The following is a 22,115-nucleotide window of genomic DNA, read 5'->3' as shown; positions in this document are numbered from 1 at the left end:
GACGTAAGTGGTGAATGGTAGCGAATTGAGGAATGCAGTTGAACAGAGGGATCTGCATAGTTCCCTGAAGGTGGAATCTCATGTAGATAGGGTGGTAAAGAAAGCTTTTGGTGTGCTGGCCTTTATAAATCAGAGCATTGAGTATAGAAGTTGGGATGTAATGTTAAAATTGTACAAGGCATTGGTGAGGCCAATTCTGGGGTATGGTGTACAATTTTGGTCGCCTAATTATAGGAAGGATGTCAACAAAATAGAGAGAGTACAGAGGAGATTTACTAGAATGTTGCCTGGGTTTCAGCAACTAAGTTACAGAGAAAGGTTGAATAAGTTAGGTCTTTATTCTTTGGAGCTCAGAAGGTTAAGGGGGGACTTGATAGAGGTCTTTAAAATGATGAGAGGGATAGACAGAGTTGACGTGGATAAGCTTTTCCCATTGAGAGTAGGGAAGATTCAAACAAGGGGACATGACTTGAGATTAAGGGACAGAAGTTTAGGGGTAACATGAGGGGGAACTTCTTTACTCAGAGAGTGGTAGCTGTGTGGAATGAGCTTCCAGTGGAAGTGGTGGAGGCAGGTTCGATTTTATCATTTAAAAATAAATTGGATAGGTATATGGACGGGAAAGGAATGGAGGGTTATGGTCTGAGTGCAGGTAGATGGGACTAGGGGAAAATAAGTGTTCGTCACGGACTAGAAGGGCCGAGATGGCCTGTTTCCGTGCTGTAATTGTTATATGGTTATATAAATTTTTGGTTATTGAGTAGAGCTACTACTCGTGGATATAAGCTGTTTTTATGTCTGGCTGTGGCAGCTTTGACACTACCCTACACACACTAGGGACAATTTACACTTTTTTTAACACCAAGCCAATTAACCTACAAGCCGCCTGTAGGAAGGAACTGCAAATGCTTGTTTAAACCAAAGATAGACACAAAATGCTGGAGTAACTCAGCGGGACAGGCAGCATCTCTGGAGAGAAGGAATGGGTGATGTTTCGGGTCGAGTCTGAAGAAGGGTCTTGACCCGAAACTTCACCCGTTCCTTCTCTCCAGCGATGCTGCCCGTCCCGCTGAATTACTCCGACTTTTTGAGTCTAACCTGCAAGCCTGTACGCCTTTGGAGTGTGGGAGGAAACCGAAGATCTCGGAGAATACCCACGCAGGTCCCGGGGAGAACGAACAAACTCCGTACAGACAAGCACCCGCAGTCGGGATCGAACCGAGGGTCCGTGGCGCTGTGAGCACTGTAAGGCAGCAACTTCACCGCTGCGCCACCATGGTGCCCTGTTTCCAGAAAACAAAAGGGGTCAAATTGGAGGTAAATAGAGAGAAAGAGTGGGCTTGATACAGTGTACACACTGTAAATGGCTCGATTGTAATCACGTATTGTCTTTCCGCTGACTGGATAGCATGCAACAAAAAGCTTTTCACTGTGCCTCGGTACACGTGACAATAAACTAAACTGAAGTTGGGCCAAAGGGCATTTTTCCACTCTGTGTGACTCTATGACTCTCTATGACTTCAATAATTTCCTTACTGTGGACTGGACTGGACTGGGAGTAACTCAGCGGGTCAGGCAGCATCTGTGGAGAACATGGATAGGTGACGTTTCACAGAGTGATGGAGTAACTCAGCGGGTCAGGCAGCATCTGCGGAGAACATGGATAGGTGACGTTTCACAGAGTGCTGGAGTAACTCAGCGGGTCAGGCAGCATCTGTGGAGAACATGGATAGGTGACGTTTCACAGAGTGCTGGAGTAACTCAGCGGGTCAGGCAGCATCTGTGGAGAACATGGATAGGTGACGTTTCACAGAGTGCTGGAGTAACTCAGCGGGTCAGGCAGCATCTGTGGAGAAGGTGTAGGAAAGAACTGCAGATTTGCTGTTTTAAGGGCCTGTCCCACTTGGCGATTTTTTTGGCAACTGCCGGCATCATTGACTGACGTATCAGGTCACCGAAAATTTTGCGGCGTGACGCGGTGTGATGATGTATTGACGCGCGGTGTTTTTTTTGTCGCCGCTGGATTTTGAAATGTCGGCGACCCTGATATGACGCCGGCAGTCGCAGAAAAAATCACCAAGTGGGACAGGCCCTTAACACCGAAGATAAACACAAAATGGCATCTCCAGAGAACATGGATAGGTGACGTTTCTGAATAAGGGCCCTGACCATGTTCTCCACAGACGCTGCCCGACCTGCTCCAGCTGAGTTACTCCCGCATTTCTCCTCTTTTTACTGTAAACCAGCACCTGCAGTTCCTTGCGCCCAAGGTTCCAGGCAGCCCATCCTTTGAACTGGGTCTCCGCAAAAGATGATTGACGTTGGGATTTTTCAATCCCAGTGGCACGGCGGTAGAGATGCTGCCTCCCAGCGCCAAAGACCCGAGTGCCCGGTTCAATCCTAACTACCGGTGCTGTCTGTACGGAGTTTGTACGTTCTCCCCGTGCTCTGCGTGGGTTTTCTCCGAGATCTTCGGTTTCCTCCCACACTCCAAAGACGTGCAGGTTTGTAGGTTAATTGGCTTGGTATAAGTGTAAATAGTCCCTAGTGTGTGCAGGATAGTGCTAGTGTGCGGGGATCGCTGGTCGGCACGGACTCGGTGGGCCGAAAGGCCTGTTTCCACGCTGTATCTCTAAACTAAACTAAACTGGCTGTCCTTTAATCAATCCACCTCTGCCTTGCCTCGCCTCATTAAACTGTGACGGGTTAATAGATTTCGCCCACTCCACTCCCAGGGGCTTTGGAATGGACGGGACAGTGCGCTCGTAATTCCCTCCCCCAACGCCGTCTCCTGTTTACACGGCGCCACGGCAATAATCCACCCCACACTCGTAAAACCAGACATGAAGGTGCCGGTCGTAGTAAAACTTAAACACACATTGTACATTCAGGGATAAGGCACGGACATCGTGGACTCAACTGCAACAAGGGATTAAAGACTCTCGCAAGGAGAGGTGATAAGGTCATAAGTGATAGGAGCAGAATTAGGCCATTCGGCCCATCGAGTCCGCTCCGCCATTCAATCATGGCTGATCTGTCTCTCCCTCCCAAACCCCATTCTCCTGCCTTCTCCGTAATCCCTCACGCCCGTACTAATCAACAATCTATCTATCTATCTCTGCCTTAGAAGTATCCACTGACTTGGCCTCCACAGCCTTCTGTGGCAAAGAAATCCACAGATTCAACACCCTCTGACTAAAGTAATTCCTCTTCAACTTTCTTGAGGGATCAGGTCCGCCAACACAACTGTGGGAGATTCCAGACAGGAGTTTCGAAGGATGAGAGGAGGGGGGGGGGGGGCCTCGGTGAAACATGTACTTCAATGTACGGGTGTCAGGGGTTATGGGGAGAAGGCAGGAGAATGGGGTTGAGAGGGAAAGATAGATCAGCCATGATTGAACGGCGGAGTAGACTTGATGGGCCAAATGGCCTAATTCTGCACCTATCACTTATCAAACTTGTCGAATAGTGAAAGGCCTGGATGGAGTGGATGTGGAGAGGATGTTTCCACTAGTGGGTGAGTCTAGGAACCAGAGGGCACAGCCTCAGAATAAAAGAACGTACTTTTAGAAAGGAGATGAGGAGGAAGTTCTTTGGTCAGACAAGATCAAGATTCAAGATTCAATGTAATTGTCACATGTACTAATTAAGGGACAGTGAAATTTGAGTGACCATACGTCCATACTAAGTAAAAAGCAAAAAATACACACACCACATAAGATAAAATTAACATAATTTTAACATGCTCGGTGGGCGGCACGACTCTCGTCAGCAGCGGCCTCTGCAGTCCGTCTGTGTTTTATTATTTTTTGTCTCGTTTTTATGTAGTTTTTGTTATTTTTTTTGTTGGGGTATGTGTGTGGGGGGGGGTGGGGGGGAGGGGGTAACTTTAAAATCTCTCCCTGCACGGGAGACCCGACCTTTTCTTTGTCGGGTCTCCGTTGTCGTTGGGGCTGCAACGTGGAGCGGCCTCCAACAGGAACGACCTGGGGTGCCAGCTGCGGAGCTGCCGACTACTCACCGTCACGGGGCTGGCCGAGTCCGGAGAGGGTGGAGCTGTGGTGGACGCTGCTGCCACCCGACCTCTGGAGATTCGGAGGCCGCAACTGCGGGTTTGGCGGACGGCGGCACCGGGAGCCCGCGGGTCCCTGGTGGGAGACCGCTTTTCAGGGCTTCCGCAACGGCGACTTCTCCCGCCCGAGTTGCGGGGTTGAAGAGCACCTGGAGCGGGGCCTTACACCATCGCCCCGCACGGATTGGAATGGCCGCGGGACTTTGCTAGCGCACGCCGGGGGCTTTGACTTTGACTCTGACTCTGACATCGGGGGGGAGGGAGTGCAGTGGAGAGATAAGTTTTTTTTTGCCTTCCATCACAGCGATGTGATGGATGTTTGTGTAAACTGTGTTGTGTCTCGGGTCTTTTTGTTTTGTAATGTATGGCTGCAGAAACGACATTTCGTTTGGACCTCAAGGGGTCCAAGCGACAATAAATTGAATTGAATTGTATTGTATAAACATCCACCACAGTGGAATCAACATTCCTCCTCACTGTGATGGAAGGCATAAAGTTCAGTCATCTTCCTCCTTTGTTCACTCGTGATCGGGGCCTTTGAACGGGGCCATTGCCGACAGTCCGCTGTTCAAGCCCTCTCGTCGGGATGATGGGACAAGACAGACTGCTGGCGGGGCTGCTATTGCGGGCGCCACCCGGAGGTGTAGTTAGATTTAGCTCTTCAGGCTAACGGAATCAAGGGATATGGGGAGAAGGCAGGAACGGGGTACTGATTGGGGATGATCAGCCATGATCACATTGAATGGCGGTACTGGTTCGAAGGGCCGAATGGCCTGCTCCAGCACCTATTGTCTATTAATTATTGTATATCGAAAGTACCCAGAGAACCAGCCTCCACCGCCCTCTGAGGCAGAGAATTCCACAGACTCACCACTCTCTGTGTGAAAAAGTGTTTCCTCGTCTCCGTTCGAAAACGGCCTACCCTTGATTCTTTAACCGTGGCCCCTGGTTCTGGACTCCCCCAACATCGGGAACATGTTTCCTGCCTCTAGCGTGTCCAAACCCTTATGGCCTACTACTGCATCTATTTTCTATGTTTGTTAAGAGCGGCCCCACCAAGGTCTGGGACATAACATGCCCCGCTGGTGTGGATAGGGGCGGGGGTTTGATTCCGCAATTCAATCGCTGGTAGTTTTGATTTGTAAACTGTTAATTAAAGTGAAATTTATATGTAGCGGGGATGTGTCAGGTTTAGTACAAGGGTTATTGCTGCTCCCTGTCTCGCAGGCTTTGCAAATTAATCCGAGCTCAGAAATTGAAGTTGATTCTTCATCCTGACGGGGGAGGTGAGAGGCTGAGATAATTTATACCCAGTCACTCCCCAAACAGGGTTCAATTAACACCGACTCTCAACAGATTGGATTAATCTGAGGAAAGACATTCTTGCCGTAGAGGGAGTACAGAGAAGGTTCACCAGACTGATTCCTGGGATGTCAGGACTTTCATATGAAGAAAGACTGGATAGACTCGGCTTGTACTCGCTAGAATTTAGAAGATTGAGGGGGGATCTTATAGAAACTTACAAAATTCTTAAGGGGTTGGACAGGCTAGATGCAGGAAGATTGTTCCCGATGTTGGGGAAGTCCAGAACAAGGGGTCACAGTTTAAGGATAAGGGGGAAATCTTTTAGGACCGAGATGAGGAAAACATTTTTCACACAGAGAGTGGTGAATCTGTGGAATTCTCTGCCACAGAAGGTAGTTGAGGCCAGTTCATTGGCTATATTTAAGAGGGAGTTAGATGTGGCCCTTGTGGCTAAAGGGATCAGGGGGTATGGAGAGAAGGCAGGTACAGGATACTGAGTTGGATGATCAGCCATGATCATATTGAATGGCGGTGCAGGCTCGAAGGGCCGAATGGCCTACTCCTGCACCTATTTTCTATGTTTCTATGTTTCTAATCTGGAGATGCCCGCCCTGGCAGCGCACAACTTCAATGTTACGCCTGCCGACCGCAGAAAGACATGGTCTCACAATATCCCCTTGTGTAACTGGAATGGGGGAATGGTCCAGAGACGACATCTCAATGAAGCAATGCACTCTTTGGACTATAGAGATACAGCGCGGAGACAGGCCCTTCAGCCCACCGAGTCCTACGCCGACCAGCAATCACCCAGCGAAGGATGAGGGGGATCTCATTGAAACATATAAGACACTGCACCTATTGTCTATTGTCTATTGTCTATTGTCACCCCATACACTAGCACTATCCTAGACATACTAGGGACAATTTACGAACCCTCACATGTTTGGAGTGTGGGAGGAAACCGGAACACCCGGAGTCAGGATCGAACCCGGGTCTCTGGTACTGCAAGGCAGCAACTATACTGCTGTGCCACCGTATAAAATTATAAAAGGACTAGACAAGCTAGATGCAGGAAAAATGTTCCCAATGTTGGGCAAGTCTAGAACCAGGGGCCACAGTCTTAGAATAAAGGGGAGGTAATTTAAGACTGAGGTGAGAAAAAACTTTTTCACCCAGAGAGTTGTGAATTTATGGAAATCCCTGCCACAGAGAGCAGTGGAGGCCAAATTACTGGATGGATTTAAGAGAGAGTTAGATAGAGCTCAAGGGGCTAGTGGAGTCAAGGGATATGGGGAGAAGGCAGGCACGGGTTATTGATAGGGGACGATCAGCTATGATCACAATGATTTTCTATGTTTCTAGACTCAGCTTGTATTCGCTAGAATTTAGGAGATTGAGGGGGGATCTTATAGAAACTTACAAAATTCTTAAGGGGTTGGACAGGCTAGATGCAGGAAGATTGTTCCTGATTTTGGGGAAGTCCAGGACAAGGGGTCACAGCTTAAGGATAGAGGGGAAATCCTTTAGGACCGAGATGAGAAAAACATTTTTCACACAGAGAGTGGTGAATCTCTGTAACTCTCTGCCACAGAAGGTAGTTGAGGCCAGTTCATTGGCTATATTTAAGAGGGAGTTAGATGTGGCCCTTGTGGCTAAAGGGATCAGGGGGTATGGAGAGAAGGCAGGTACAGGATACTGAGTTGGATGATCAGCCATGATCATATTGAATGGCGGTGCAGGCTCGAAGGGCCGAATGGCCCACTCCTGCACCTATTGTCTATGTTTCTATGGATGTGGATGTTCAAGTTCAAGTTCACGAGAGTTTATTGTCATGTGTCCCAGATAGGACAATGAAATGTATATATATATAGACACACACATAAATAAGCATATAAAATACAAAATAAGCATATATAGTGCAAATAAGCATAAGCATTGACTCTGACATCAGGAGGAGAATGGGGAGAGCAGGGGAGAGATAAGACTTTGCCTTCCATCACAGCGAGGAGGAGATTCGCTGTGATGGATGTTTGTGTAAATTGTGTTAATTGTTGTGTCTTGGTTCTTCTACTTGTTTGCATGACTGCAGAAACCAAATTTCGTTTGAGCCTCAATGAGGTACAAATACATTTTAAGATGAAACATGCACTTTATGATACATACAATGATACAATTTATTTGTTGTCATTTGAACCTCGATGATTTAACACGTTTCATGTTAAAATGCATTTTGTGTGTTTTGTTGCTATTTATTGGTATGACTGAATGGCAAATCAAATTCCTCCTATGTTGCAAAACATACTTGGCTAATAAAGTATGATTCTGATTCTAATTCCTATAACAGGGAATAACAGACCAAAACCAATTTTTTTAATTAATTCTATCAGAGCACTTTCTCAAACGGTCTGAGTCCGGTCTGCAATTACTGAAGTGTTTATGGGACACCTGGTGGCTGTTTTATCCGTCTGTTCCAGTGACACACGATGAGGGAACGCACTCTCCTTAATTAGGATGGATTCATCAGTAACCCGGACTGGAGGCTGTCACCACAGTGCCCCTAGTGAGTTCATGCAGCCAGGGACTGGACTAAATTGGCACATTTTCAAAGGGGCGGCTACTGGGGTGGCACGGTGGCGCAGCGGTAGAGTTGCTGCCACACAGCGCCAGAGACCCGGGCTCGATCCTAAACCTCTCCAGGTGCTCGGTAGAGGCAGCATACTGACCGGTTGCATCGTGGCCTGGTTCGGCAACTTGAGCGCCCAGGAGCGGAAAAGACTGCAGAAAGTTGTGACCACTGCCCAGTCCATCACCGGCTCTGACCTCCCCACCGTCGAAGGGATCTATCGCAGTCGCTGCCTCAAAAAGGCGGCCAACATCATCAAACAGCGTGGAAAAATGCCCTTTGGTACAGTGAAAAGCTTTTGTTGCGTGCTATCCAGTCAGTGGAAAGACAATACATAGAAACATAGAAACATAGAAAATAGGTGCAGGATTAGGCCATTCGGAACTTAGAGCCTGCACCGCCATTCAATATGATCATGGCTGATCATCCAACTCAGTATCCCGTACCTGCCTTCTCTCCATACCCCCTGATCCCTTTAGCCACAAGGGACACATCTAACTCCCTCTTAAATATAGCCAATGAACTGGCCTCAACTACCTTCTGTGGCAGAGAATTCCACAGATTCACCACTCTCTGTGTGAAAAATGTTTTCCTCATCTCGGTCCTAAAAGATTTCCCCCTTATCCTTAAACTGTGACCCCTTGTTCTGGACTTCCCCAACATCGGGAACAATCTTCTTGCATCTAGCCTGTCCAACCCCTTAAGAATTTTGTAAGTTTCTATAAGATCCCCCCTCAATCTCCTAAATTCTAGCGAGTACAAGCCGAGTCTATCCAGTCTTTCTTCATATGAAAGTCCTGACATCCCAGGAATCAGTCTGGTGAACCTTCTCTGTACTCCCTTTTACATGATTACAATCGAGCCATTTACAGTGTGTACACTGTATCAAGCCCACTCTTTCTCTCTATTTACCTCCAATTTGACCCCTTTTGTTTTCTGGAAACAGGGCAGCACGGTGGCGCAGCGGTGAAGTTGCTGCCTTACAGTGCTCACAGCGCCACGGACCCTCGGTTCGATCCTGACCACGGGTGCTTGTCTGTACGGAGTTTGTTCGTTCTCCCCGGGACCTGCGTGGGTTTTCTCAGAGATCTTCGGTTTCCTCCCACACTCTCTCTATGCTCTCTACCGTGCACATGTAGAAGTTAGAGAGAGTCCTCCTTGACATACCGACTCTCCGTAATCTTCTCAGGAAGTAGAGGCGCTGATGTGCTTTCTTTATAATTGCATCAGTGTGCTGGGGGGGGAAAAAATCAGTTTTTGTACTCCAGTCCTCTTTAAATAGATGCCTCTTGCCTTACAGTGCCAAGATGCACAGATTTACAAAGATTGGGTGAGCCAGAAGAAGGGTCCCGACACGAAACGTCGTCTGTCCATTCCCTCCGCAGATGCTGCCCGACCCACTGAGTTCTTCCAGCACTTTGCATTCTCTGATTCCAAATCAGACCTCTTGCTCCATCTGGTGGCCGATCTCTGCAGAGCAATTGAAACAAGGTCGAAACAAGGAACTGCTGATGCTGGCTGGCATGTAAAAGAAGGGACAAAGTGCTGGAGTTACGTGGGCAGCACGACTGGAGAATATGGATAGGTTGGGACCCTCATTCAGATTGATTGCGGGGGGGGGGGGGGGGGGGTGAAAAAGCTGAATGTGAGGAGGCGCAGGGCACAGAAACATAGAAACATAGAAAATAGGTGCAGGAGTAGGCCATTCGGTCCTTCGAGCCTGCACCGCCATTCAATATGATCATGGCTGATCATCCAACTCAGTATCCTGGCAAACCCTGGCAGGTGATAGGTTGGTCGACACAAAGTGCTGGAGTAATTCAGCGGGTCAGATGGCATCTCTGGAGAAAAAGGATGGGTGACATTGGGGGGTCGGGACCCAAGAGGGTGTCCTGACCTGAAACGTCACCCACCCTTTTTCTCCAGGGAAACATAGAAACATAGAAACATAGAAAATAGGTGCAGGAGGAGGCCATTCGGCCCTTCGAGTCAGCACCGCCATTCATTGTGATAATGGCTGATCTTCCCCGATCAATACAATACAATACCATTTATTTGTCATTTGAACCTCACATGAGGTTCAAACGAAATTTGGTTTCTGCAGCCATACAAGAAAAGAACCAAGACACACACCAACACAATTTACACAAACATCCATCACAGTGAATCTCCTCCTCACTGTGATGGAAGGCAAAGTCTTGTCTCTCCCCTGCTCTCCCTTCTTCTCCCGATGTCAAAGTCAAAGCCCCTGGCGGGCGCTAGCAAGTCCGCGGCCATTTAAAGCCACGCCGGGCGATGTAAGGCCCTGCTCCGGGTCTTGATGTTGGAGCCCCCGGAGGGCGCTAGCAAGTCCCGCGGCCATTTAAAGCCGTGCCGGGCGATGTAAGGCCCCGCTCCAGGTCACTCTCAACCCCGCAATTCGGGCGGGAGAAGTCGCCGCTGCCGGTGCCCTGCAAAGCGGTCTCCCGCCGGGGACCCGCGAGCTCCCGGTGTCACCATCCACCGGAGTCGGGTCGCAGCCGCGCGCCACCGCAGCTCTCCACGCTCCGAAGCTGGCCAGCTCCACGATGGTAGGTCCGCAGTCCGCCGGCTCCATCACTTGAGCCCCCAGGTCGTTCCGGTTGGAGGCCGCTCCACGATGCTAGGCCCCAACGACAACGGAGAGCCGACAGGGAAAAGGTCGGGTCCCCGTGCAGGGAAGAGATTTAAAAGTTTCCCCCACCCACCCTCCACCCCCCACACATACATATTTAAAAACCCATTACAAACTATACCCTCAACGGGACAAAAAAATAAAAAAAACACAGACAGACTGCAGTGGCCACTGCAACGTCGGTGGCGCCGCCCAGTGGCGTAGGGTGGGTTTTGCGCGCCCGGGGCAGTTTAAAATATTGAGCCTCCTCATTAGCGGTTTTTGGTCTCTTCCTTCGGGGGATGCGACTTCTTTTGTCGTATCCCCTGTCTCCGCCTGCGCCGAGGCCTAATGGCGGCTTCGGAGCTGGGCAGCGGCAACGGCGGCTTTGACAGCGGCAGCGGCGGCCTGGCCTCGGAGCTGGGATGGCGGCAGCGGCGGCCTGGCCTCGGAGCGGGGGCAGCGGCAGCAGCCACACGGTATCGGAGCTGGAGCAGCGGCAGCGGCGACCTGGCCTCGGAGCTGGGACAGCGGCGACCAGAACTCGGAGCTGGGGCACGTTCCGGCGGCAGCGGCCACTCGACCCGACCACGGGCCCAGTGGACGACAGCGGCGGCTGGGACAGTGGCAGTGGCCTCGGCGCAGAGATCGCTGGTTGGTTAAAATTGTTGGATACATTTTTAGGGGCGCAAAAAAATTGTTAGATAAAAAAAATTATAAAATGGCAAAAAAAATTACATTTTATTACAATAATTCAGGGGAAGGCTGCTAAAGAGGTGCAGCGTGCCTTTAGAACAATTTTTTTTGCCATTTTATAAAAAAAATTTATCCAACTATTTTTTTGCACCCCTAAACATAGAAACATAGAAACATAGAAATTAGGTGCAGGAGTAGGCCATTCGGCCCTTCGAGCCTGCACCGCCATTCAATATGATCATGGCTGATCATCCAACTCAGTATCCCGTACCTGCCTTCTCTCCATACCCTCTGATCCCCTTAGCCACAAGGGCCACATCTAACTCCCTCTTAAATATAGCCAATGAACTGGCCTCGACTACCCTCTGTGGCAGGGAGTTCCAGAGATTCACCACTCTCTGTGTGAAAAAAGTTCTTCTCATCTCGGTTTTAAAGGATTTCCCCCTTATCCTTAAACTGTGACCCCTTGTCCTGGACTTCCCCAACATCGGGAGCAATCTTCCTGCATCTAGCCTATCCAACCCCTTAAGAATTTTGTAAGTTTCTATAAGATCCCCTCTCAATCTCCTAAATTCTAGAGAGTATAAACCAAGTCTATCCATCTTTCTTCATAAGACAGTCCTGACATCCCAGGAATAGTCTGGTGAACCTTCTCTGCACTCCCTCTATGGCAATAATGTCCTTCCTCAGATTTGGAGACCAAAACTGTACGCAATACTCCAGGTGTGGTCTCACCAAGACCCTGTACAACTGCAGTAGAACCTCCCTGCTCCTATACTCAAATCCTTTTGCTATGAAAGCTAACATACCATTCGCTTTCTTCACTGCCTGCTGCACCTGCATGCCCACTTTCAATGACTGGTGTACCATGACACCCAGGTCTCGCTGCATCTCCCCTTTTCCTAGTCGGCCACCATTTAGATAATAGTCTGCTTTCCTGTTTTTGCCACCAAAATGGATAACCTCACATTTATCCACATTATACTGCATCTGCCAAACATTTGCCCACTCACCCAGCCTATCCAAGTCACCTTGCAGTCTCCTAGCATCCTCCTCACAGCTAACACTGAACCCCAGCTTAGTGTCATCCGCAAACTTGGAGATATTGCCTTCAATTCCCTCATCCAGATCATTAATATATATTGTAAATAGCTGGGGTCCCAGCACTGAGCCTTGCGGTACCCCACTAGTCACTGCCTGCCATTGTGAAAAGGACCCGTTTACTCCTACTCTTTGCTTCCTGTTTGCCAGCCAGTTCTCTATCCACATCAATACTGAACCCCCAATGCCATGTGCTTTAAGTTTGTAAACTAATCTCTTATGTGGGACCTTGTCGAAAGCCTTCTGGAAGTCCAGATACACCACATCCACTGGTTCTCCCCTATCCACGCTACTAGTTACATCCTCGAAAAATTCTATAAGATTCGTCAGATATGATTTACCTTTTGTAAATCCATGCTGACTTTGTCCAATGATTTCACCACTTTCCAAATGTGCTGCTATCCCATCTTTAATAACTGACTCTAGCAGTTTCCCCACTACCGATGTTAGACTAACTGGTCTGTAATTCCCCGTTTTCTCTCTCCCTCCCTTCTTAAAAAGTGGGGTTACGTTTGCTACCCGCCAATCCTCAGGAACTACTCCAGAATAGTAAAATTTTAGCGCCCGGGGCAACCGCCCCTCTGGCCCCCCCCCCACGCTACGCCATTGGCGCCGCCCACCATCAATAATCCGTGCCTGCCTTCTACCCATATCCATTGACTCCACCAGTCCCTAGAGCTCTATCTAACTCTCTCTTAAATCCATCCAGTAATTTGGCCTCCACTGCCCTCTGTGGCAGGGAATTTCATAAATTCACAACTCTCTGGGTGAAAACGTTTTTTCTCACCTCAGCCTTAAATGACCTCCCCTTTATTTTAAGACTGTGGCCTCTGGTTCTGGACTCGCCCAACATTGGGAAAATATTTCCTGCATCTAGCTTGACCAGTCCTTTTATGATTTTATATGTTTCTATAAGATCCCCCTCATCCTTTTAAACTCCAATGAATACAAGCCTAATCTTTTCAATCTTTCATCATATGACAGTCCCGCCATCCCAGGGATCAATCTCGTGAACCTACGCTGCACTGCCTCACTCACAAGGATGTCCTTCCTCAAATTAGGAGACCAAAACTGCACACAATACTACAGGTCTGAAGAAGGGTTTCGGCCCGAAACGTCGCCTATTTCCTTCGCTCCATAGATGCTGTTGCACCCGCTGAGTTTCCCCAGCAATTTTGTGTACCCACAATACTACAGATGTGGTCTCACCAGAGCCCTATACAACTGCAGAAGAACCTCTTTACTCCTATACTGAAATCCTCTTGTTCTGAAGGCCAACATTCCATTAGCTTTCTTCACTGCCTGCTGTACCTGTAAGCCAACTTTCAGTGACCGGTGTACAAGGACGCCCAGGTCTCGCTGCACCTCCCCCTTACCTAACCTAACCCCATTGAGATATGGGTCTAGGCTGCCTGATCCACTGAGGAGTGGATGATCAGCGATAATCACATTGAATGGCGGTGCTGGCTCGAAGGGCCGATGGCTTACTCCTGCACCTATTGTCTATTGTCTGTGAGTTACTCCAGCACTTTGTGTCTATCTTTGGTACGAACCAGCATCTGGTGTTCCTTTCCACAGATAATACATTGATACTGGTGGGGGGGGGAGGGGGGAAGATGGCGGGGACGTGACTATTCTCAGAGTCTCGTCCTCACCCCCCTCCTCGCAGCCTACCACCTGGATTTGAGCGGCCTTTCCTGCCGGGGACCAGGGACCGGACCAGAGCTTCAACAGCGGTGGCGCAGCGCTGGATTCACCGCGGAGCGGGCGATGCCTTACCTGGATCGCCGTTTGGAGCTCCGGAGCGTTGTGCTGCTGCTCCAACATCGCGGAGCTGCGGTTCGGGAGAGCTTCCAGCACGGTCGGCGCTGATCAACATCGCGGTGTCCTGGGGCCCTTTGCCAAGGGCCGCCAGCGCTGCATCTCCACCCAGCGCGGCCTGTGGACTTTGGGAGCCGCGGACTCCGGTAGGAGGTGGCCGATTCGGATGTCCAAGCCGTTGAGGACGTTCTCCAGTCCCGACGTCGGACTTCCATCACCACGGTGAGCGGGCCTGAACATCGGGCCGCCCGGAGCGGCGACAGCGGGGGGTTCGGGAGCCCCCCCCTGACCACGGGAGGACAACAGAGGAGGACGATTGAATTTTGGAGCCTTCCCTCACAGTGGGAAACTTTGATCCCGCTGTGTGGGGATGTCTGTGTTAAAGACTATCGTGTTCTGTGCTCTTTATTATTTGTATGGTGACCACACATTTCACTGTACCAATTGGTACACGTGACAAATAAGTGTATCTTGTGACCTTGTGAGAAGTTGGGAGGTCATGTTGCAGTTGTATAAGACGTTGGTGTGACTGCATTTAGATTATTGTGTTCAGTTCTGGGCACCACTATAGGAAAGATGTTGTCAAGCTGGAAAGCGTACAGAGAAGATAGACACAAACTGCTGGGGTAACTCAGCGGGACAGGCAGCATCTCAGGAGAGAAGGAATGGGTGACGTTTCGGGTCGAGACTCTTCTTCAGACTCTCAGGTCGAGACCACAAGGGTACAGAGATTTAGAGGATGTTGCCAAGACTAGGGGTCTGACGCTCTTGAACCACCAGGGGGCTCCGCACGATGGCAGCCTCACCAACAGTCTGTCTGTCTTTTCGTCTTTTCTTTTGTTATTTTTAGTGTGTTTTAAAAGTTTGTGTTAATGTTCTCTGGTTTGTGTATGTGGGGGATTGGGGAGAAGGTCGGGGAAAACTTTTTCCCAAACTCTTACCTTGCCGGAGATGCGATTGTTTTTCGGATCGTGTCTCCGGTGGCTCTGCGGCCTAACATCATGGAGCTGGCGGCCTTGCTCGAGACTGACTTTGAGCCCCACCGCGGGGCCGTGGACATACCATCAGAGCTTGCGATCCTTTGGGATCGACGCTCCAACCCCGCGGCCTGCGGATTTCACCATCGAGGAGCTCGCAGTCTCGGGTAGAGACCGATGTCGGGAAGCTCCAAACGTCGCAGAAGGTTCGGCCAGCCCCGATCCAGGGTTCGATCGCCCGGCGCGGGGGAGCTGAGAATCCCCCCCCCCCCCCTCGATGCAGGCACTTGATCGCCCAAACGCCGCCGGCTACGGGAGACAAGATCGCCCCGTCAACGGAAGGTTCGAGGCCCCCGGCCGGGGGAGAACAAAGAAGGGAAGAGATTGAACTTTTTTTTTCGCCTGCCATCAGTGAGGAATGTGGAGGAGTCACTGTGGTGGATGTTTATGTTAAAATGTATTTTGTGTGTTTTGTTGCTTTTTATTGGTATGACTGTACGGCAAATCAAATTCCTTGTGTGTTGCAAAACATACTTGGCTAATAAAGTAGTATAATGATTATGAGCGAAAGGGAGAAGTTGAGAAGGATGGGACTCTATTCCCTGGAGCGTAGGAGAGTGAGGGCTGATCTTATAGGGGTGTATAAAATCATGAGAATAGATCGGGTAGATGCACAGTCACCTACCCAGTAGGTGAATCAAGGACCAAAGGACATAGGTTTAAGATGAAGGGGAAAAAATGTAATGGGCATCTGAGGGGTAACTCTTTCCACATAAAGGGAGGTTGGTGTATGGAACAAGCTGCCATACACTCATCCAGCTGAGGAATGGACTATCCCAACGTTTAAGATGCAGTTAGACAGGTACAAGGATAGTACAGGTTTAGAGGGATATGGACCAAATACAGCAGGGCTCTCGCTTAACATTTTTTCCCTGTTGCCAGCCGGGCAACCTAGGCAGCTTTTTAGGTTGCCAAATGACAGTTTAGGTGGTCATTTATGACAGCTTGCATGACGCGTGCGATAATGTGCTCGGACGAAGTGCCGGCGGATGAGGAGAGAGCGTAGAACCGAGACATGGACAGCGGGCGGATATGGAGTTCTACTAGGCCAACAATAGTGTCGTGCTAATTGCATTTAGGAATGTCTTCCAGATATTTAGAGTACTTAGCAGTATTTTTTTTAATTTAGAAGTTTTCTCGCAAGTGGGAGAGCCACACAGGATGACATAGTTACAAGATAAGGGGCCAGTTGTTTAAAATTAACTTCCATAGAAATTTCCTCTGTGAATCTCTGGAACTTTGTCATAGATTATTAGATGTACTCAAGCAAAGAGAGAGGGAGGTCTAAAGGGTCAAGGAATTGTATAGGTCACAAGACAAAATGTTGAGTAACTCAGCGGGTCAGGCAGCATCTGTGGAGGGAATGGGCAAGTGATGTTTTGGGATGGGACCCTTCTTCAGATCAGCTCTGACCTTCCTTCCATCGAGGGGATTTATCGCAGTCGCTGCCTCAAAAAGGCTGGCAGTATCATCAAAGACCCACACCATCCTGGCCACACACTCATCTCCCTGCTACCTTCAGGTAGAAGGTACAGGAGCCTGAAGACTGCAACAACCAGGTTCAGGAATAGCTACTTCCCCACAGCCATCAGGCTATTAAACCTGGCTCGGACAAAACTCTCTGATTATTAATAACCCATTATCTGTTATTTGCACCTTATCAGTTTATTTATTCATGTGTGTATATATGTATATGATGGTATATGGACACACTGATCTGTTTTGTAGTAAATGCCTACTATGTTCCGTGTGCTGAAGCAAAGCAAGAATTTCATTGTCCTATCAGGGACACATGACAATAAACTCACTTGACTTGACTTGACTTGGAATTAGAAGTTTATGTGGAACTGGCACAGAGTTGCGGCCAGTATGGTTCAGTCACGATCATATTAAATACTGGAGCAGACTATTCCTGTTCTTGAATCCTGCTCACAACATGCTTAAAGATTTACATATTTGACACTAAATGTCTGCATCCATCCAAGACGTTTCTTAATCTCATCCGAAGCTGGCAGGAAATGTGCAAAAAAAAAAGAAAATGCACATAACACATTGGTTTTATTTTAAATAAAAATTAATTCCTTTATTATTTGAAAGAACTGGAAGGCAACTGAAGCCTAGTAAATGTCAGTACAAGCCAACAGTGCATCATTCTCGCTGACATCTTGCATCTATGATATTACAGCACTCACTGAAGGAATAAAATTAAAACTAAGGTTCTCGTACAGACAGGGAAAAAAAAAGTAATCCCACACTCCCAAACACAATAAATTGAGCTTCACGCACACACACATACACACACACACACACGAGCAACTGTCCAGAGTGGGGGAAAAAACAGCCAAAAATCAGATTATTTTCTTTATGGAGGAAGAACAAAGTAAAATACAACTATAAACAAATCTTCAACGTACATTATAATATTAATTGGGGATGGGGAAAAGAATGCTTGGTTTCCATCTTATTGTGCTGATTTTGAGTAATTTCTTAATATAAATTAGCAGACTTAAAAGGCAGGGGAAGTAAGTTTGACAAAGTAACCGTAAGCCCATTTTTAAATTTTGCACCAATCCTTAGATTGTGATACTTGCCTACACTCTACAGGAGACGGAATTTAAGAATACTTTGAAAGGTCCAGTATTGGGAGACACCAAGATTGAGGCTATAAATATATGACCACTTATGAATGCAAATAAGCAGAATATACAACTTGTTATTACTAGTCGAGGTTAAACAGCACAGGTGGATTCAAGGGAAATTCAAATAGGTACATGTGCGGTGGGATGAGGAGGGGGGGTGCCCATTATTAATAAATAAATATTTCAAAAATGTTACGAGCGGAAGGCAACGGAAGGAAGAGAGACCCCACTGAGGTCACCTAATGGAAGTTGGTGCATCTTGATTGACCATTCAAGCACTCAACGATCTCCAGGAGAACAAGAGCAATCCTTGCCTGGTCAGTGCACCACGTAAGGAATATTCGAAGACCGTCTCTGGTGGTGGCAGCAGAACTTAGCAGCAGCTTCGGACACCCTCAAAGAAGAGCAAGTGCAATTCTGGAAAGCATTTACGGGTTATTCATTTTCTTTTAAGGGGACAAATGTTTCAAGAATTCTACAAGGCGGTAGAATACAACAGTTCTCCAGAACATTGGTGTGTGCCTGTTGTCTTTGAAGCAATTTCCTCGACATTGTTTGAATATTTGCCACAGACTCAAGCTAAACAGTAAAAATATCAGTTTCTAAGGTCTAAACACATAGATTTGAGAAATAAATGGAAAATGTAATGTGCAAAAGAACTATTTAATGTTCTACAGAAAAGGCTCATGGTGGAAGAAGGGTTCCAACCAGAAACATCACCCATCCTTGTTCTCCAGAGAAGCTGGCTGATCTGCTGAATAACTCCAGCACTTAGTGTCTATTTACGGTTCACACAATGTTTGATCTTGGATCTGCACTTCAATCCTCACTGAAATCCAGTACCTGCAAATGAGACTCTTGAGCACCATTCAAGACTCCAAAAACACTTGACAGATTCCTGACACAGCCCGTTCCTCTTAACTCGGACATTATATTGGTCCGGCATGTTGTGCTTCAAGATAGCTTTTCACCATCTTGCACTGATTGTGTACAGGGCTCACCACTATAACTATCACAATTAACCTAGATATTAAATATAATGACCCAAGCGATTCTCTGCAAGAACACTAGATTGCATTTCCCAGTCCCAATGGTAATTGTGTGACAATCATTAACTTTGTTAGGTGGGGGGGGGGGGGAAGAAAGTGTACTAAAGCTGGCTTAATAGATGCCAGTTGTCCCAATTTCAGTGCAAATAGATCCTCGAGTATTTGACTTTCCCTGTTGGGGCTGTCTAAAAGCCGAGATTATAGTTTCCCTTTCTACACAGAGCCTCCACAGAGCCTCCTGGAAAGCTAACCCTCAGCTGTAGGTTTGCAGTTTGAACCTCCGCGTGCCTTGCCAAGCAATAAGATTAAACGGAGAAGGGATGATCCCAATATTGACCGTGAACTGTGGTGAAAGGACCATTTTGGCGTGGATGTGAGCAGTTACAACTGTGTGGAGCTGTGCTTTTCTAATTGTTCAAAGCATTCAGGGGAACAGGGGTGGGTGTGCTGTGTTTTGGTGGTGGGTGGGGAGGGTTGTGGGGGGGTGGTGGGGGGGGGGGGAAACGACACTATTTTTGTCCTGTAAACTGCAGATCATTCATTATGATTGCCGATGAACACTTATGCCCCTGTCCCACTTAGGAAACCTGAACGGAAACCTCTGGAGACTTTGCGCCCCACCCAAGGTTTCCGTGCGGTTCCCGGAGGTTGCAGGTGGTTGCCGGAGGTTGCAGGTAGTGGAAGCAGGTAGGGAAAACCTCCGGGAACCGCACGGAAACCTTGGGTGGGGCGCAAAGTCTCCAGAGGTTTCCGTTCATGTTTCCTAAGTGGGACAGGGGCATAAAGAAAGAAGCAAGCATCTTACTACAAAACAAGGACACCAAAGATGATATGGCCACTTGGATGCAGAAGGAGCCCAACTAAATTGATAACATGAACATCAAAAGGGATTACCGAACCGAGCCTCTGGTTAAGATGGAGAGGAGATTTCCCAGACACAGTGAATATATCTAGCGAAGGATGAGCATTATTGGTCATTTTGAAAGCAAATCTAATTAGTTCGATACTCTGGGTGTCACAGGGATGGGATCATGACACACACACAACTATCTAGAATCTGGTGAAGAAAAACTTACATGAAGCTCAGTTGATCAAAGGCAGTGTTGATGAGCCCCATAATATAATGCGGTGTGAATTCAGACCAGAGTTCCTTCACTGAAGCGTTAATCTGGATTACAAATTAGTCACAGAATCACTAACTTTTGTTCAAAACACCATCTTGATTATTTATCTCTCAATTCTTCACCCATTTCCAATGAAGTGATTCATGTTGATACTTGGGGCGTTTTTAAAAAAAAGTTTGCTTTTGGGTAATTCAGGACTCCACCTTCACCATCGATGTTATGGTGTCTTCTGTCTCTTCCCCCAATCTCGATCAGGTAAAGAATGCATAATGCAAGTTTCGTTTATAGAGATACAGCTCAGAAGGAGGCCGGCCCTTTGGCCCACTGAGTCTACGCCAACCAGCGATCCCCGCACACTAACACTATCCCACACACATACACACACACACACAAGCCAATTAAGCTACAACTCTGCACGTCTTTGGAGTGCGGGAGGAAACCGGAGATCCCGGAGAAAAGCCACGCAGGTCACGGGGAGAACGTACAGACAGCACCTGTAGTCCGGATCAAGCCCGGGTCCCTGGCTCTGTTCCACTGCGCCCTAACATTGTACACAAGAGTATAATTCCAGAACCTACTCCCCCGAGTCAAGATTGAGAACGGGTGGGAAAGATCGTGCACAAACCCCATGGTCTCCCACAGTCTGGAATGGAATTGGTCATTGGGAGTTAACACAGTGCAGACCGCAGGTCCTGACACACCCAGACACAAAGACATTCATTAGTTGGTGTTCACTTTAAAACAAATCCACGTTTCTAACTCTGGCACAGTGCGTTCTCCTGACTCCATCTCTTTCCTTATGCCCCTGTCCCACTTAGGAAACCTGAACGGGAACTTCTGGAGACATTGTGCCCCACCCAAGGTTTCCGTGCAGGTCCCGGAGGTTTTTGTCAGTCTCCCTACCTGCTTCCACTACCTGCAACCTCCTGCAACCTCCGGGAACCGCACGTAAACCTTGGGTGGGGCGCAAAGTCTCCAGAGGTTTCCTTTCAGGTTTCCTAAGTGGGACAGGGGCATAACAATGCGATGCCTCTTCTAGTTTCGAACATTGCAGCCGATATTGACCGATCTCAGCTACATTCCGCAATCCCTTTCTGCTGCCGCCCAAACCTAGCGGGATTTGTAGCCGTCACCGTCTGCATCTGGTTCAGAGAGCGTGCGAGAGCTAAGCCCGGGGAACTTGTGACAGTCTCATCTTGTAGGCACAATACTACCACAGGCTGGGAAGGGGGTGCCCAATTTAGTGGGCTGGTACTCTTGGTCCCACAGCGTCCCGCGAGGGATATCCGCTGGAACAGGCGTGACCCGGGTAATGGTCACGTGAAAATGAAATTGCTGTTAGATACGAGGAACTGCAGATACTGGTTTACATTTTTTTAAAAGACACAAAATGCCGGAGTAACTCAGCTGGTCAGGCAGCATCTCGTGGAGAGACAGGAGAACATGGATAGATGATGTTTCGGGTCTGGACATCAGAGATGGTCCAGCGTTGATGGTCCAGGGGGGGGGAGAAGGGGGGAACCGGTCCACATTTAAAGAGGAAGGGGTGGTGAGGGAAATCACGTGCAGAGTTAACACTTTAGCGCAGTATTTCTACCCCACCTCGTTAACCCTCACCAGGGCAGTACTCAGCACAATAACACGGAAACCAGTCCACCAGTCTGGGGGTGGGGGGTGCAAGCTTCAAAGCAACGGCTGTTGAAAATAGTTAGAGTGTTGCTGTGGGAGAGGCTGAGCTTGGGTGGCCATGGGATAGCCTGCAGCCATGGATGCACTGACGCTAGTGTTCTGATAGGCAGCAGACATGTCGGCGCTCAGTCCTACTTGGCCCGTGTAGGGAGTGGCAGGTCCAGCTGTCACCTGGTGACTCATGTACGTCGGTGGTGCTCCAGCGCTGTAAAGTCAAGTTAGTGTTAACATTAGGAAGGAACTGCAGATGCTGGCTTACACCAAAGGTGGACACAAAATGATGGAGTAACTCAGCGGGACGGGCAGCATCTCTGGAAAGAAGGAACG

At 48.4% G+C, this 22,115-nt stretch overlaps 1 protein-coding gene across 1 annotated transcript in view; it reads right to left on the bottom strand.

The window, feature by feature from the left end:
- Positions 1–21,606: 21,606 nt before the first annotated feature.
- LOC116975579 (signal transducing adapter molecule 2-like) overlaps positions 21,607–22,115 on the bottom strand; it is a 56,007-nt gene continuing 55,498 nt past the window's right edge. Inside the window, exon 14 of the mRNA XM_033024877.1 lies at positions 21,607–21,993. Within this exon, the coding sequence (XP_032880768.1) occupies positions 21,783–21,993 (211 nt within the window). The 3' untranslated portion in view covers positions 21,607–21,782. The remainder of the gene's footprint in view (positions 21,994–22,115) is intronic.

This window comes from Amblyraja radiata, chromosome 7 (genome assembly GCF_010909765.2).
Source record: "Amblyraja radiata isolate CabotCenter1 chromosome 7, sAmbRad1.1.pri, whole genome shotgun sequence".
Taxonomy (NCBI): Eukaryota; Metazoa; Chordata; class Chondrichthyes; order Rajiformes; family Rajidae; genus Amblyraja; species Amblyraja radiata.
Note: the sequence above shows the minus strand (reverse complement) of the source record. Positions and strands in the feature narration are given on the sequence as shown.